This window comes from Rhinatrema bivittatum, chromosome 13 (genome assembly GCF_901001135.1).
Source record: "Rhinatrema bivittatum chromosome 13, aRhiBiv1.1, whole genome shotgun sequence".
NCBI lineage: Eukaryota > Metazoa > Chordata > Amphibia > Gymnophiona > Rhinatrematidae > Rhinatrema > Rhinatrema bivittatum.
Window position 1 is genome coordinate 73,493,111 of NC_042627.1, and position 19,002 is coordinate 73,512,112.

The window sequence follows — 19,002 nt, forward strand, 5'->3', positions numbered from 1 at the left end:
TCATTCTCCTTGTTCAATGCTGACAGAAATACAGCAGTCAGGTGACCAGTGGTGCCCATAAAAACTTAAGGAGTCCATTTTCAAAAGTCCGCGCACGCGTCCACGTGCGTGTGGTTCCCAGCACGCTCACATGGATGCGCCAATTTTATAACATCTGCACGCACGTGTTATAAAATCCAATGGCTGTGCACATGTATGGGGTGACCTGCGACTCACATGGAACTTTCCTTTACCCCTATCTATCCTTCCTCCCTTTTCTCCTCTCCTCCCTGACTCCCTATCCTAACACTAACTAGGCTTTGTTTTTTTTGTTTGTTTTGTAACCTACCTGCTCCTTGGGAGCAGAAGTTACATGTGCCAGTTGGCTGCCGGTGTGCAATTCCCTGGGACAGGGCCTAATGGCCGCTGTCCTGGATGGCCCCCACCCTGCCCCTCCCTGCCCAGACCATGCCCCCCCGGCCTGCCCCTTTTTCAGGGCCCAGCACTTCTAAGTGTAATGGGGGTTATGTGCATGGCCGGGCCTATCCTAAAATGCGCACGGTGCGCAAGGCCCATGACGCACGTGGCCTTTTTAAAACTGGCCCGTTATTTGGGATAAACTCTCATTTGGAGGCGGTCGCACGACCATGAGGCTGCGGTATCAGTGGAACAGGAATCCAGAAACCAGTGGTAGGCACACCGCAAAATAATAGAAAATGTTTGTGAAATGACTAGTGCATTCTTTCTCTGATTTTCTGTGTAAGACGCAGCTTCAAATGGGAAAAGCCCGTTCTTTTTGTTCCTTGTCAGGCTGTTATATGCTTTTTCCTCTGTGCGGTGACGCTCCTGGTGCCCGCAGCCTAGATTTGTCTAGATGGAATGCTATTGGACTAGAGAAGATTAATGTGAACGCAGAAAAGGTTTTTTGCTAAGTGGTTTATTCTTGTATCTAAAGTTCAGACAGGTGGGCTTCTTAGAAAACCGTGGACATAAATGCGAGACCGTTTTCATAATACTGGGTAAGGGAATTATGACTTTGGAGGAAAACTTTCTTTTTGATGTTTTTTTTAATTTTATTCCTCCCCATCTTTAGCGTATAAAGAACTCGTTCCAAAACATAAAGGATGTCGGTTTCTTGCAAGTGAAAGTTCTGAAGGCGGAAGCCCTCATGGCTGCAGATTTTTCAGGTATTCGAATGGTCATCGTTGTTTTCATGGGTGGCTTTTAAAAAGTCTTCCTATTGATTTCAGTTGTAAGAGCAGGAGGTTACTTCCAAACTTGGAATTTTTTTTGTGTGTGTGTGTGTGTGGGGCTTTTAAGACTTCAAATTTACTTGAAATCCTGACTCTCTGCTTTGAATTTTTTTATACATGCCCGCGCGTCTCCATGGAAGCGCCGATTTTATAACATGGCCGCTGTCGCGGTCGGCCCCCACCCCGCCCCGCGCCTGCCCTTTTCAAGGAGCCCATCGCTTCGGCGCGCATCAGGAGGTACGCACGTGGCCGGGGCCGTTTCTAAAATGTGCTCGGCGCGTTGCCACGCTCGCATCCCCTGGTGTTTCTGCACACACCGGGCTTTGAAACGTTGGGCTAATTTGAGCAGTTAGCAAGTGTGGTGCTACTATAGAAATCCTCTGGTGTCCTGTCATGGTTTCTTCTTTTATCCTGGATGCTTTTCAAATTTAATGTGAAAATGTGGATCCTCCAAGACCGTGCAATGCTAAAATGAATGAAACATGGCAATGTAAAAGTTTGAATGGGGTTAAAGCTTCTCCCTGAGGTATTATTCTCCCTCTGCCACCAAAGTGTTTAAAAAAATATAACACCAGAAAAATCAAGGAGAACTTGGCCCCAGGGAGCACTGGAAGGCATAAAAAAATCCTAAATAAACAGATGCCAAAGAAATGTTAATGATCGGGCTTGTGGCGATCAGTAAACCTAATGCCAGCTTGGACTTACTCTTGTGATCTTTTTCTTGTTGGTTTGGCCTGACCATTTCCTCCTGCTCCGTTGCAATTCCAGCTCAATTTGAACCGGCCCTTACTGGATCTGCGGCACCAGGAGAGTCCATTCGCATCTACCCGGGGATTTTTTTGCACCGATTTTTAACCACATTCCCTTCTAACCCAGCCTTCGCGGTGAAAGCCTTCTGACTCTATATGAGGCCATCCTGGCGCATGGGAAGTCATGGTCAGCCAGTCGGGGGTCGCTGTTGCATGCCAGATAGGTCTCCCTCTCGATCTTGACCCCCGTTGGTGCAGCTGTTGGTCCAGGGTGGTACACAGTGCATTTTTTCCCAACATGCTGGGTTTTTATTTCCTACCTCAATATTGCCATCGCACGTGGCACATCTTGGATTCCTAGGAATACTGCTGATCCCATAGAAAGATGCATAGAGAGCTGTTCCCCTGTTTGTGTGCTGAGAAATGCATTTATTTCATGAACGGAAACCATTTGTTCTCCCTTCTTTCTCCTTTTCCACACTCTGATAAAACAAGTTCACTTTGATCCCTTGCTGTTGAGATTTTGATGTTCCATCTAATGGTTTCATCAATCTGAAATGACTTTTCTGCCTCAGTGAATAGTTTTTATACTTATGAGTGTTATTTTCAAAGATTGCATTTGCTCACTGACCAAAAATGTGTTCTGAGCACTAAAATTATAGGGTGAGATTGTTTGGTTTCTTTTTGTCATATACCACTTTGCATTTTAAGTAGTTTCTTTTCAATCATAAAGCAATAATCGTATCGATGTATGGATGTACAGTGCAGGTTAGGTACAGTGCAAAAGTTACAGCAGTCACCATAAATGATCTTTGTTCAAATGCAGGATTTTTGTTTTTCTATCCAGAAAATATAGAACATCCGTGGTGCAGACTTAGCTCCTGCTTTGTAAAAAAACAAAAACAGATAAAAAAAACAAAAAACCTTGTATGGTAGCAGCATATATTGTGGGGAAAAAACAGTACAGCCTGAGAAGAGAGCTGTGAAAACCAGGAAGCTTGGGGGTTTAAATTCCATCTCCGACCTTGTGTCACCTTGTTGCTTAAGATCAGTCTATGAAGGCTGAACCATGGCCGTCTAATGAAGATATTCCCGGGCCATATGGACTTACCCATGGGAAATTGGCATGATGGTTCTTCTTACTGTATTGCAACCTTATAGCCAATGAGGAGCTTTCATGGGAAATGAGACTTAAGGACCTAGATATGTAAATCCTAGCGGAGACATTTAAATACCTCAGATGTACTACTAATGCGCAGGAATCAAATGCGTAGGAAGATCTAGAGCAAGGCTCAAGGAGGGGTAGACTCAAGGCGAGGAAAAGGAAACACTTTTTTCAGAGAGAGTGATAGATGCATGGAACAGTGGAAGCGAAAACAAAGACAGAGGTCAAGATAACCCAAGAGGAGCACAGAGGATCCCTAGGTGCAAGGATGTGAGGATAAGGCCTGAAACTGGATGGGCTCTGCAGTATTGCTCAGGAATGGGCAGACTAAACGGGCTTTGCGGTTCTCATCCACTTTCATTTTCTGTGCTTCTGTTTAAGCCCCCGGACCTTTCCATCTCATTTGGTAGCAAATACGCAAATGTAGTTAGATAAAAGTAAGGTTGCTCATCTTTTACTGTCACCTAACCATCTGGGGCCTGGCTTATTTTTAATCCTTCTTTTCTCACTCCCATTGCTCTTAAGTATTCAGGTGCATTATTTAAGTAACAGCTGCTTTGTTTCCATACCAGAAGTGGCTGTGTTCTTGCCCTTACCGTTAAAGCTTTTTGTAATAATTATCCTAGCGTGATCAGTCTTCAGCATGCCTGGAGTAGGGAGGATATTTATTTATTTATTTACAATATTTATATGCCTCGCTATCCCATGTTCTGGGCAGCTTACAGCCTTCACATGCAAAGAAAAATGGTTTCAAACATAATTATAGTTCAGGTACATTAAAAACAAGTAAAACGAACGTAACAAAAATACATTATTTTCATGATCTTCTGGTGCGTGTGGATCTTGTAACTGCCTGACTGCAGACTTGAACAACAGGCAAGAGTCAATCAAATGCAAACCAACAGCAGACCACACTCCTATTGAAGAACACTATTGCAATATAACATAACTCGCCTGCTGACCTGGCGGCTTAGTGGCAACTGCTGCACACTACCATGCAGAAAACCCAGGATTGATTTCTGCTCCCCAGGCTGGCCAGTACTGAGGAGGCTGCGGAGGTAGCAGTCACAATCCCTCTGTATGGGAGGGAGTTTTAGCCACCGTTAAATGGCGACACTGAGTGGCTGCCATTAAATGGCGACACGGGAATGTCACTGTGATGGATGGACTGAGAGGGATTCTGGCAAGCTGCAAATGAAGCCTCATAGGCATTGTAGTCCAAAAGAGTCTGGAAGCCCGAAAGAGCCGGAGGAATCTGCCAGGTTAGTGCCCCCCCCCCCCCCCACCCAAAAGAAAATCCCATAACATTTATTTTAAAAATATTAACGAAAATGCATAAAGGTCTTGGAAAGGGAAGATCCATACCATAGACAAAAAGCACTGTTAGACTATTGGGAGCTCATGCAGGCAACTGGAGCATGCATCTAGTCACTTCTTACAGGCCACCCCGCACAAGAGTTCTTTGCATTTTGCTATTTCTGAGGTGCTAGTCTGTGCCATGTTCGGACACTGCTGATAATGAGCAGTTCTGCTAGAAGGGCCCTGGCGAAGGCTTGGCACAGTTTATTTTTTTTGCTCTTGGTTCCATTTTGTTGCAGACTCATAGGAAAGGTGGCAGCTAAATCCAAAGGCCTTTGCTATAAAACACTGAAAATATTGAAAACTTTGCAGTTTTAATAATAATAATAATAATAATAATAATAATAAAGGTCACATGCAGCAAATGGCTTAAAATTTCCTCAGCCCTGATGCACGGTACCATTCTGAGAAAGGCAGTGGGTATTTTGGAACTAGAAAATAATAATAATAAAATAAAAAAGGTTGGGCAAGCATGAGTTACCAGTGCATTGAAACTTGTAGGTAAAGGGCAATGTTATTCTGCTAGAATACTGAATTTAAACATTCCCAATCAACTAGCAAAATATTATTGTCAGGTTCGTAAGAGGAATTAAGTTATTCTTGTCTGGAATACCTAGGCAGCATTTTTGGGTCAATTTTAATAAGACACTGAGTGGCAAAGATAACTGGATAATTTTCAGTCAAATTTAACTGGCTAGATTTATGGCTGAAAATTCTCCTAAATCTAGGCAGACAAATTTGCCTGGTTAGATTTAGGACAGCTATTTATTAGTGATGTGTATTTGTTTAAAACAAAATAGACAATATCATTGACATGGTCTAATTTGTTCATTTAATTGGAACTACAACACGAAAGAAAAAATGCCACATTTTTTTTTTTTAGTTTTGTGTTAGTGTGCACTAAATTCAAGTTAATGCGCTCCGCAAAATTTGGGAAAAACAAAAAAGACCCCCCCCCCCAATGAACCAATTTGAAAATGAAATCAAGCAAAAAAACTACACGAAATGCAAACAACATTAAAAAAAATACTGCACATCCCTACTATTTATGTTACTGGAGTTGTCTGGCTAAATTGTAAACCCATCCTCGGGAGCCACCTCTTGTTGTTTTTTTTTTGTGCTTGGGTATATTTGAAGTCTTATGATTTTAGGGAATGAAATTTAACCGGTCAGAAGGAGGACATTTTTAACCCGAAATTAGCTAGTGAAATGTTTCGAAAATTGCCTAAAATCTTTCGGCACTGGAAAGATGTCAGATGCAGTCCACTGCAGAGCAGAACAGTAATGACAACGTTAGCGTACTGCTTGCAGCTGGGACCTGAGGATTCATGGACATGTACAGCATGCTAGCAGATAAACAGGCGTGAGCCCCATCTCTTCCGCCCGTTCCTGCAGGCCCTACTCCTCGTCACCTGGCTCTGCCCTCACTTCCTCACCGATAAGGGTCCTCCGTGCTCGACCCATTGCTGTCTTGAACCGTGTAACTGAGTACCGTTATCCGTCTGGGGTCTGGGGGGGTGAGGATAGAAGGGAAGTACCTGTCAGGCTTAACACGCACTGTTCTACAGTTTGCTATAAAGCGGTCAGGATGCAGTGTGCTGAACTCCCCTAGTAAAAGTGACTCTTGGCAACCCCTTTGTCTGTGTCCCACCGTTGCCGAGATGAAAGAGGAGGACACAAGACCTGCAGGAAACCGCGTTTGGCTCTGTTCATAATTTCAGACGTCCTCAAAACAAAACGTGTCCTCAGACCTACCCGAAAATGTAACTAAATTACTTGTGTATCGACTTTTGTTGCTTTATTTTTCTTTCTTTTCAGGCAAAAGTGATCCTTTCTGTATCCTAGAGGTGGGCAACGACAGACTTCAAACCCATACTGTGTTCAAGAACCTCAACCCAGAGTGGAATAAGGTTTTTAGTTTGTAAGTAAGCACTTGTAGCCTGTGTGATAAACACGGAACAGCAGGCCTCCTGACTCTCTTTGGCGGAAGCCTTTCAGAGCTGTGCCGTCTGGCTCAGGAAGACTCCCGGCTGTCAGTGGGGGGGTTTCTTTCATTTCTTTGTACTGTAAGAGGAAGGGAAGTGGATTCATTTAATTTGATTTAGTATTTTTTTTCCATGAGAGTCTCTGGCTCATTTTCATTCTGACTACAGAGAGTTCACATCTTGGAAAATGCCGAGGGTTAGCACTGGTAGAGCTGCACTGCTGGGGGAGGGGGGGGGGGGGGTTAGGACACCAATAATAAATAACATGGTTACTGTTGCGGATTAATTCTGAATTAGCATTTTTTAGCATTGCTTTCATTTCAACTGATCTCTCTAATGCACTTGAATATTCATAACAGGCTACAGGCAGGACTTCATTTGTAACCAGAAGGGAAGGGGAAGGATGGGATTTGGGGAAGAGAGGTAGATCCGAAGCAGGGCCAGGCGTGATCCGTGTGACAGGGCAGGGCGGGGCCAGACCCTCTCTCACACACACGCACATGTGAACGCACTCTTCACACACTCTTCACGCACACACACACCTCTCTCACACACTCTTCACGCACACACACACCTCTCTCACACACTCTTCACACACACCTCTTCTTCGATCCTCGTCCCAGTATTTGTCCATCCCTAGTCCCCCACCCCAGTGCATAGCCCCCAGCCATTCTTCGCTTAATGAGCACTGGTGGCGAGGGCGGGGATGGAAGATCGGTGGTGCGAGGAGGAAGAGGGTAGAGAGAATGAGCTCGTTATTTCTGCCCTGGGGATCATAGTTCATCAGTCCCAACCCAGCGTGCCACCCTCCTCCAGCATGAATTCCCCAGTGGCCCTAGGGCCCCCCAAGTTTCAGCCCTTTTTCCTCAGAGCAATTACCCTCTCCAGCACATCTCCTCCTCTCTCTCCATAGCAAATAAGGCACAGGCCTGCTGTTTGGGCTAGAATTAGCTGGCTCTTCTTTGTCTTAGGAGTGAGAGAAAACTAGTGTACACTGCCCGCTCTCCTCAGCTTGCAGTCACTTGCAGTCACTTTTGGATGTATCATCACTCTGGAAATATTTACACGAAATTAATCAAAGAAAATTTTTTTTAAGAGTTCAACGCACTCTTGGTTGTCCAAGCTTCAATAAAGGATGCAGAAACTTCATATAAAACAGACAATGTAAGTGCCTTAAAACGGCTCGCTGTAATCAGGGATGCAGAAACTTCATACAAAATAGACGGAGTAAAGTGCTTTAAACGCGGCTCAACTGCGGCCGAAGTTTCGCTGTTGCCAGCTTCATCAGGAGCCAAAATTAACACGATGGTTACATTAGAAATTCTCCAACAGTTCCGTCTTATGAAGAAAATACAGCTAATGCTGTTATGATCTTCTATGCTTCGTCTTCACATTGAACATTTCACCATCAGGACCCGCAGGTCTCCCACATGAATTCAAGATGGACAGAAACCATCTTGGAGAATTTCTAATGTAACCATCGTGTTAATTTTGGCTCCTGATGAAGCTGGCAACAGCGAAACTTCGGCCGCAGTTGAGCCACGTTTAAAGCACTTTACTCCGTCTATTTTGTATGAAGTTTCTGCATCCCTGATTACAGCGAGCCGTTTTAAAGGCACTTACATCGTCTGTTTTATATGAAGTTTCTGCATCCTTTATTGAAGCTTGGACAACCAAGTGGTGTGCGTTTAACTCTTTAAAAATTTTTTCTTTGGATGATTAATTTCGTGTAAATATTGCCAGAGTGATGATACATCCAAAAGTGACTGCAAGTGATTGAGAAGACCGGGCGCTCTTCATATTCTTTGAAGAGACGCCGTCAGGCTTGCTGATGCAGTTCACTTCTATATTAGATATGAATCATTAAGAAACATAAGATTTCCCTTAGTCGTCTCAAAATAATATTAAAACATTACAAAATTATAAAAATATTAAAAAAGAATAATTAAAATATTATTTATAAAAATTCTTTAAAAATTCACAATGTGAGCAACAATTTCATAGTTTAAAATTGCTTTCCCTTTTTCCTCTTATGTTCTTATGTCCAACATCTCTCAAAGAGTATGTTTTCCCACTTTAGAAGAAAATGAGAGAAAACTATTCAGGAACTGCAAATGATTATATGATGCCAAAAAGCAGGAGTTTTCCCTCCTGCTCTGCAGCAAGCAGCTAAGCTGGACTTTGCTAAAGCTTAGAAAATACATAACCGCCTTCCAGCCTGTGTCAAGACAATTGCTGGGACTGCATTATAACAACCAGCTAACCTTTGTCCGCAGTTTTATTTACACCCTCAAAAAAAATCTCGTAAGACAAGTCTTCCCTTTGACTCTCCCCTGTTAAACCTTGTCTATTTATGTGGTCAGTAATTTTGTGTAACCCTTTCTTGGCGGGTCTAGGGACATCTAGTAGAGACCCTAGGCTCTTCCTATTTTGCTCATTTAGTTCTGCTTTCTATTTTTTGAAAGATGCATGTGAGGCTTTAATAATTTCTTTCACATCACTATAAAACTACAGTGGTAGTTGTTTGGTTTCCTTCCACCTTTTTTAATGCATGGAATGTACTTTTTAAAGATAATTTTAGACAGTGGCCACAACTCTTTCAAGTTTTTAACCTTGTGGATTGCTCCTTTCAGTTTTTTTTCTAACAGATTTCCTCATTTTATCAAAGTCTCCCTTTTTATAACTAAATGTTATTGCAGTAGTTTTCTTTAGTATATGCCCTCCAATAATTATGCCAAACTTTATTACATTACGATAACTGTTGCCAAGTGAATCCACCACCTTTATCTCTTGCACCGGGGCTTGTGTTCCACTGAGAACGAGATCTAATGTAGTTCCCCCCTTTCCTTGGTTCCATAACCAACTGCTGCATGAAACATTCATTCATGACATCTAGGAACTCTACATCCCTTGCATGCCCTGATGTTACATCTACCCAGTCAATACTCAGGTAATTGAAGTCTCCATTATTATTTTGTTGCCCCTTTTACTAGCCAGTCTATTCTCTGTTAGCATTCCTCAGTCTGTTTCCTCATCCTGGCCAGGCAGGTGATAATATATCCCCAGTACTATACTCGTCCCTTTAACCCTTGGAATTTCTATCCATAAGGATTCCAGAGTGATGTTTGTTTCTTGAAAATATTTTTAGCCTGCTTGACTCTGTGCCATCCTTAACATACAGTGCCACTCCTCTATCAATTTTATCTGCCCTATCATGTCAATATAATTTGTACCCTGGTATCACAGTTGACCCACTGGTTCTTCTCCTTCCACCAGGTCTCTGAGATGCCTATTATATCTATATCTTCCTTTACCACCATACATTCTATCACTCCAGTGTTATTTTTTCAGATGACTGACATTTGTATATAGACATTTTATTGTAAGTTTATTTGTATTTATGTTTTTTTTTATGTACTCACAACCTGCTTACTATCAGATGAAAGAGGCAATTTGGAGTCATTTTTATCTGTGTGCTGTATATCTAAATACTTATGGAGGGGTTTTTTTTTTTAGCTTATACAACCACACACCTCCGAACCATGTGCTGCTGAGTGACTGTTGGTTTCCCCCCCATGTCCTAGTTTAAAAGATGCTCTATTTCCTTTTAAAAAGTTAGTGCCAGCAGCGTGGTTCCACTTCAGTGATAGACTCAGAGTTGGAAGCAGTTTAGGGGGGAGTCCTACTTCCAGCTCAGTTCAGGGGAGGGGGGGAGCATTGAGGGAGTTGGAAGGAGGCTGCTTGGATTCACTATCTTTGAAGGATAGGATTGAAAATGGAAGGGTGGCAGCCCTGGACATGGGACCCAGTGATGGATCAAGAGCTGCAGAGCACCTGTACAATTCTCTGCTAGTTAATTCCATGTAGCATCTTACCTTCCAGAAAACCATATTTTGCAGCATCTTTTAAACACTTTGAAAATTGTTTTCAAATGCTTTAAAAAACAGTCCTGAAACATAAAGACAGAGAAATGTTGACTCTGCATGCAATGTTATCCATCTTTAAATAACTGCTAATGTGTTATCTCATAGCATTCTAAGAAATGCCAGCAATCATATACAGTTCGTAGTATAAAATGGATGGCTTGGTTTCACATGATGGAAGGTTTGGGAATATACTTGGTTTTGATTTAATTTCTGAATTTAATTAAATGGCTGTTTTATCCACCAAGGAAATGCAGGCTTAATTAGTGGAACACTTCTTTCTACCTTTCCTGAAGCAGGATCCTGTCAATGCGTAGCTGTAACACTGCCCGTTGCTTTCCAATTTCAGCCTTATTAAAGACATCCATGACGTTCTGGAAGTGACAGTCTTTGATGAAGACGCAGACAAACCCCCTGATTTTCTCGGAAAAGTTGCCATCCCTTTGCTGTCTGTAAGTGTAACGCCATTATCTTAAGTCGCTTATGTGATTCTGCATTAGTGATTTCCCTGGGACTGAGCTGGATTTCTTCCAGCTGTGCAGAGCAGCTCGGGGAGGATGGGCAGATAGAGGGGACCGTGCATCTTGACCAAGGGTGCACATCTTTCCCTAACAGGACTGATTGATGGTCCAGTTTGCTTTCAATTTCTCAGCGTCTTGTAGAACGGGACAAAAGCACCCAGTGCATTAACATGGTCTGTGGGCGTCTTCCAGCCTTTCTAGCGGTCCTTGTTTCTGGGACACTCAGCTCATGCTCAATTTATTTTGAAGTTCCTCTGATTAAGCACAACGCAGTGAAGGGTTTTTTTTTTCCTCTTTTCCACCGTGCCTCTGTTTTCACAAGAAAGTAATCAGCGATGAGAATATGATTGATTGTGCATGCGTATTTTCGGCGCTAACAAGCAGAATTGCTGGAAAAGAAGTATGTTTTCTCCCCAATCACGGCTTTTGAAGATGTTCGTTTATTTTCTCTTTAAGCAGAGTGAGTGAGGAAGAATGGCACTTGGAGATGGAGAGGCATGGGGGGGGGGGGGATCTAACAAGGAAAGAGAGGCTAAAAAGTGATGGAGCAAGTACGATCCACTCCCCGATACGGAGAACGCTTCTGGTTTCCTCTTGCTGAGGCTTAAAAGTTGGCATTTGAGGAGCCTAGCGCAGCTTTGAAGTGCCTAACTGGCCTGGTTCTGGGGGGCTTTCTTTGCTGTGGCTTCCTTAAAGTAAATCTCTGTCGGAGTTGTTCACGCAGTGGAAACCCATGTTGGGTATTGTTTGCAGCCGCGGTTCTCAAACCTGGTGCCCAACTCCTGGGGGTTTCAAGATATCTGCAGTGAATCAGCTTGAGATGATTTGCATATGGTTAAATGATATATATATATATATATATATATATATATATCTAATGAACGCATATGAAGGCAGGAGTTTTTTCCTTGATTCAGCAGGGGTATCCTGCGGTGACCAATGGTGCAGACTCAGATCTCTGCGAAAGTCCTCTTCCTGTCTATTAAAGCGCCCAAAGAACAACCAATGAAAGAACTATTTCTGAGCAGAATATATTCATGTCAGCGCAAACGGATATATTAGTATTTGTTATAGTAGAGGCTAAGTATGGCAGGAGCCATATGCATTCCTCTTCTCAAAAGAGGCATAGTCAAATGCTCCTTTCTTTTAACTATGAAATAAGATTTGAGATGTCTCTCGATTACGTTCTCTGCTTTTTTTAAGGATTTTGTCATGTGGAATAGCTCACTGTGGTTCTGCAGGAGATAGATTGATGCCACAGGCAGGGTTGGCGTGGCCATAAGGCGGGACAAGGTGGTCGCCTAGGGCGGCGTCAGTGGGCGGGGCGCTGCCGGGGTATGTGAGGGCACCATTTTCAAAATGTGAAAGAAGGGGCAACAGCAGTCACTGAGCACAGAGAGAGAGAGAAAGAGAGAACTGTAAGAGGGTGACCATAACTCTATATATCTACCACTGTCAGAGGGCACATTCAACTCAGGTTGGGTTTGGGGGGGAGGGGGGTTACAACATTGGTCTGCCTAGGGCACTACAGATCCTTGCACCAGTCCTGGCTACAGGTCCAGGGAAGCAGGGCAGGCTTTTCTTGCTTCTCCTTTGTTTTGATCTTGCAGTTCCCAGCTCAGGTCAGAATCAACCTCTCCTGAGTCACAGCACCACGAATATAACTACCCGGGGACTTCTCTCTTATTTCGTAGCCCACCCCCTAGTCCCAGTCATTGTCATGACAGCCACAGACTGCGGCTCCCTCCATAACCAGGTAGATAAGAGCCCAAGAAATGCCATAAAGTAGATCTATTTCCTGGTACTCACTCCTAATTCTATCTGGCTAGTAATGTATTATGGACTTTTCCTCCAGGAACTTCTCCAAACCTCATTTTAAGCCCGCTATGCTCGTCGCCTGGACTACGTCCTCTGGCAACAGATCCCACAGCTTGGTTATGTGCTGAAAAAAAAAAGTACTTCATGTGATTTGTTTTAATACTGCTGGTTAATAGTTTCATGGAGGGTCCCCTTGTTTTAATATTGTTGAAAGGGTAAATAACCGTCCTTTATTTACCTGTTCCACCCGACTTTTTTCTAAGCTGAACAGCCCTAACCTATCTAGCCTCTCATCATAGGGGAGCTGTTCCATCCCATTTTTCATGTGTGCCTCCCTTCTCTACATCTTTTCTGCTTCTGCTGTAACTTTGCTGAGATGGGGGCGACCAGAACTGTACACACTACTCAAGATGCAGTCACACCATGGGTCGATACAGAGGCAATATGATATTTCCTGTTTTAATCTCCATTCTTTTGCGGATCATTCCTAACATTCCGCTTTTTTTTAATGCCACCTCATACTGAGCTGAGGATTTCAAAGCATTGTGTCCGCAAGGTCTCATTCCCAACACAGAACCCAGCATCATGTACCTGTTTTGGGGTATATATCTTCCTAAACGTTTTTGCAATTTCCCACATTAAGTTTCATCTGCCATTCAGATACCGGGTCTCCTTCTGCAGTTCCTTACTCGCTGCTGCTGCTGCTTTCACAACGCTAAGGTTATAGTTTGCATCGTTAAATAACGAAACATCGAGGTTTTTCAGTATCTTGCTCCACAAGATTCCCTTTTCATCTTCAATTCTAGTGCTCCAGGCATTGGCCAATGTTCTGCCTTCACAAGTAATATATTTAATTCCCATCTCCTGGCTGATAATGTATGATCGCTCCAAGGAAATAATAAACCAAACGTATTCACAGGTAAAGGACTGCACGTTCCAGCCTGGGCAGCTTCTCCAATAGACTGAATTTCAGATTCCATGGCAAGAACTCAAACTCCAAAATATTCAAATGTGTTTTGACAGGGATTTACTGGAAAGGAGGAATTCTATTGAGAAGGGAAAGAGCCAGGTCCATGTACGTGTTGGTTGTGAACTCGTCAGTCTATAGAATCCAGCCCCTGTTTGATTTAAGTATTAGATAGTTATGTATGTTTTGTTGTAAACCGTTATGATGGTACCCTCTCCGAATGACGGCATACAAAACTCGTAATAAATAAATAAAAATTACATTTCCAGGAGAAATTGTCTCCTGAAAAATAAAGGGGGAAAAAAAAAAAGATGTCAAACACAGGGTTACAGAGTAATAGCTACTTTTTGTAGTAATTCTGTAAGGACTGGTTGCCAATGGCTAAAAGTCATTTGAAGGCATCGGTAAATCTTTTGCAATTTCATGTTAGGACTAGGAGGCCGATGAACTAAGCGGTAAAGTTCTTTGCCAAAATGAGCTGGTACAGGAGTGAGAAGTTTAACTTGCAATACCAGCTCATTTAAATATTATCCAGTTGGCTTCAGGGGGATTTATTTTGTGATGAAATCTGTGCAGAATTACAGACCTTATTCAAAAAAGGCCTAACTACATCCCCTGGGATATAATAAAGTTTTGCGAAAAAAAATCGATGCTTTGAACAATTTTCTGTATGGAATTTTGCTGTGGTAAAATTGCTAATGAGCTAATCTGTAACATTCTTCGGTTTTGGAAATGCAAATTTACATGCAGAAAAAAAACTGCAAATAGCCCATGTTGAAATTCACAAACACGATTCCGCATACTATTTTCTGTTATTCTGCATGTAATTGCATTTGCAAGACCATGCGCAGGTTAACACATTGGCCTCTAGGCTTGCTTAATCAAGTTCAGGGCTTATGCCTGTCATGCCTCAAGTTGAGCCACTGCAAACCTTTCTTCTATGGGAGAGTGAACTCTCTGTTTTGAATGCATCCCCAGGCTTTTGTGGTTTTTACTCACTATGGGGCTTCTCTGCATTCTAATCACTCTCTTCTTTGCCATAGAAAAAAAAAATCACCCTTCGCCCAGCATTGATGACAACACAAAATCCAAAATGGCACACTTGGGGTAGTGCACCATTACTACAACAGTCCAAAAGATTCATGGGCTGATGACATTGGGATCAGTCTTTGAGTCTGATGAACTTCCCAACCTGGATGCCCTTCCACTCAGCAAACCCCCCTGACTCTGGCAACCTCTTTTCTCTTCTCATAGCCCCGAGAGACAGATCTTGTGGGGCCCCTCCATGAGAAGGGGGCTCTGGAAACCACTTAGTATCTAAGTCTTACAATCTCCAGGATGACTCTCCCTTACTCACCTATGAGCAGTGTGGAGTGGTGCTCCTGCCTAACACACTGACTCTCTCGAAGGGCAAAGTCTGTTGGGAGCCCAGACTTAACTGAGGGCATTCATACCAGCTGAAGCCATATTCTGCATGCTTGTAAGGGGCAGGAACATTGTTTAAGGGGCAGAAAATGGGCACCCCCCTCTACAGGAAGCTTTACATTTCTGATCACCTGCTGCAGTGATAGAAGACAGATTACCGGTTCTGTTGGGAGAATCTGCTTAGTCAGCTGATTTCTTCTGTGCCGTCTTTTTTGTTCAGAGTGTTGTTCTCTAGTGGTTGATAGGGTAGGAGAGCCTTTCCTATGGCTGTGACTTGCCCTCCCCAAATGACAGGTTTTCTGGGGCATGAATGGGGACTGCAGGATATTCAAAGGGCACCTTCATCCACAGTGGTGTTTCTTCACTTGCCCAGTAAGCCACACAACCTCTCTTTTTATAGATGAAAAATGAGGGCACGGGCTTTTTTGACTTTATTTTCATCTTTTGCGCTTCAGCCAACATCTAGTTAACTAGAACTATGCATGGAAAGAGCAGAAATTGAAATTCCTTTTTTGGATTCTGTTTAGGAAGGAAACTATTTCTTAGGGGAGTGCCCCTTCCTCTGTCCAGCTGCCAGGAAGAGCTATCGCACATGGAGGAGGTAGCATGGCATTTGGCCGGAAAGTGACCTCTTCCTTGTAACATGAAATCACTCATCCACTCACTCCCTTCCCATTCCCAAAACATTTTAGGATTTAGCTAGCATTGCACCGTCAGTAAATGGATTGGTATGCACACATATGCTAAAATGCTAGTTTTCCAATTTGTACAAAACTGTCTTTTATACTGCAGTGAACTACCGTATATCTTCCTTTTGATTATAATAAGTGTCTGATCAAACTTTGGCTTACTTGAAATTCTTCTTCTGGTTCTCTAGTAACTATAATATATATACATTTTTGGACTTGTCATGTTTCTCTGTCCTTGGAGCTGCATCAGAGAGCTTCTGAGGTTGCAGATGCCTCTTGATTAGGTTTATGGGGAAGAGAGAAACCATTCGTAGAGCTCACAATTCCAGAAATTATGGGGGAAATGTGTGTCTGTATCTCTCTCTTACTCTCTATCTATATATACTATTAAATATATATTGCTTTAAAGTCATTTTCATCATGGCAAGATAATGCTACATTGGGGACCAATGGGAATCCATTTCAATAGGGCAAACATTTTGACTCTGACTGAATGTTGCTTACTGTATTTCATTATAATGTGGGGTGCACTTAATACACTGTATTGTGAATGCATTAGTTTAGCATTTACTGTGTTGTTTCACTTTTAGAGGAAATTATTAGCAATGGGGTCAATTTCCAAAGGGTTTAGGCACCCGGAGGTCAATATTCAGTAAATCATGGAGCGGCAAGGTTGCCTGGATAACATTACTTTGATAACTTTGGTTGAATATTATCCAGATAAGTGTTTCTCTGAATATACTCAGGTAAAGATATTTGGGTACCTTTGCCAATCACCAGCTTTACTGAATATTGGAGAATAAAGGTATTGAGTGAGCAGCAGCAACTAGTTGTGGTCAACCGAAAACTTAAGAGCTACTAAATAATAACACTGAGCTGTAGCTTTGAACTGCAATGTTATAGTCCATCCTTCTCTTGCTATTGTTGATTTCAGTGTTGGGACTAAGGCATAGTGGAAGTTCATATTGTATGCTACAGTAAGGCTTTCATTGATTTGTATATGATCTTTCTATCATAGATTAAAAATGGTCAACAAATGAGTTATACATTGAAGAATAAGGATCTGGGACAAGCATCAAAAGGAGTCATTTATTTGGAGATGGATGTCATTTATAACCCAGTGAGTCAAAATGATTTTGTTGTTATATTTCTGGTGACTTCCGCCTTAAAGGCTGATGCATCAACTCACAGAAGTCGCCGCAGGAATGGCCCAATACCATGAGAAGTTTTTCTTGCCGTGCTGGGCCATCGGCTTAATATGTGAATAGCTCCTGCTGTAAATTCCATGCAAAAAAAAATCAGTGAGAAATTTTTCAGCTCATTAACGATTTTGCATAAGTTTTGTGAACGAGTTTGCAAGCACAAAATAGCCTCTGCAAAAATGCTAAATAATGAGCTAAAATTCACCAAGGGGATAACGCTTGCAATTTGGCCATTTTCCACGCTCTGTCTCATTTGTCAGCTCTCTTGAATGATTACAGTTGGTCTCATAGGATGAACTGAATAGCTTGTTATTTTTCTTATGTTTTTTAATTGTCTTTTTTATTTAAAGTTGAGAGCAAGTATCAGAACATTTCAATCAAAAGAGGTGCGATTTATTGAAGATAACCAGAAATGTTCAAAAAAGGTTGGTTTAATCTTTATATCAACTGGCCTGTTTGCTTATAAAAGAAGCAGTACCCCTGAGAGGTAGGATACAGATAAAACTATGATAAAATGTCACCTGAATTCAAACAGCTCAAAGGTTCTATAAAATAGTTACCCAATAATGAGCTTGAGAATAAAATGCAGTATAAGTACAGTGGAGTGATCTTAATGTGCTGTATTTTGATCTTGACGAATGGTTTCCAGGGATCCATAACTCTTGTAGTAGTGCACCATGATGTAACCAAATAGAAAACTGCCGTCCTCTACCACAGGAGTACATTATGAAAGCAGCAGTATTCCTGCTACACCACCACCAAGAGAAGTAACTGTAGCCCCGTGAGTTTTTAATCTGTTGCCTCGGGACGGCGCTACGGTAACTTTGACACCAGTGCGTGGGTGCACATTTATGCGCGTACACTGGCTCGCACCAAAGCACATGGACATATTATAACATACATGTGTATATGCACGCATGATATAAAATAGGCTTTACACATGTACATGTGCACACAATTTTATATGAACATGTGCATGTACGCGCAAATGCCACCTCTACCGAGTAAGTGGGGGGATTTTAGTAATCACGCTCACCGACGTAATTACCAATTTCCCCAGTTTGTTCCCATGTAAAGAATAGGTCTTCTTAACCCTCCTAGTTAAATAGCCTCTCTTTTACCCTGTTAGCCCTTACCCTTAAAACACCATTGACTAGCCAAGATTTTTTTGTTTTAGGACTTACACGCCATCCATAGCAGAAGTCAGGTTATGCATTAGGGGACCCCAATGCGTGTATTTACGTACTGGTTTCATTCTTAAATCCAGGAATGCCGAATCCCTACCCCTAGTTTTGAAAAAAATTGTATGCGTGTACCAAGAGATACGCGTGTACGCGGGCACCTTTTAAAATCCGTGCGGTGTGCACCGGCCCGATTTCTGTGCGTATCTCCCGGCTTTGGCGTGCGCTGGGCTTTTAAAATTCACCCCTAAGTGCACCAAACATGCACTGACTGTAGGTTTCAACTAGTGCCCATCAAGTTGATGAAATCCTTTCCCCTGGTTGGTCATTGTAACTGCACATCATGATGTTGTAAAAGTAAAGTTCAGTGTATGCCAGTGAACTGCAAAAGTTTTCCAATCACAGTAATATGTTGGTGGACATATGAGTGACTGTAGCACATAATGAAAGTCTTGCCGTGAAAAGGTGATAGCTCATCATGCCAGCACCACCTCCTCTCCATATGTTATGGCTAATCTCTGTGAAATCAAAACGGGAAATGGAGTGTTTTGTTTTAAAATCAAATTCTCAGTACTGTTAATGATCCTGTCAGTTTGTTCCACAGCATTTGATAGGGAGGAATCTGGTTCCCAAAATGTTGAAGTGATGATGAAGGTTGTAATAAATTTCAGTGATCCACTTTGATCAAGAACTAGACTGGTTTAAGGAGATGGTCCTTTTTCTAGAATTTTTCTGCATCATATTTCCTTACATCCTTAATTGGAAATTGTCAAGCTATGAAACGGA

The 19,002-nt window shown here is 42.3% G+C and overlaps 1 protein-coding gene across 3 annotated transcripts in view; it reads left to right on the forward strand.

Annotated features, from left to right (window-relative positions):
• Positions 1-19,002, forward strand: part of MCTP2 (multiple C2 and transmembrane domain containing 2) — a 181,770-nt gene that overhangs the window by 89,042 nt on the left and 73,726 nt on the right. For all 3 annotated transcript variants that reach the window (XM_029575252.1, XM_029575254.1, XM_029575255.1), the window contains 5 exons: positions 1,073-1,166; positions 6,324-6,426; positions 10,763-10,865; positions 16,852-16,953; positions 17,386-17,460. In XM_029575252.1, the coding sequence (XP_029431112.1) occupies positions 1,073-1,166; positions 6,324-6,426; positions 10,763-10,865; positions 16,852-16,953; positions 17,386-17,460 (477 nt within the window). The remainder of the gene's footprint in view (positions 1-1,072; positions 1,167-6,323; positions 6,427-10,762; positions 10,866-16,851; positions 16,954-17,385; positions 17,461-19,002) is intronic.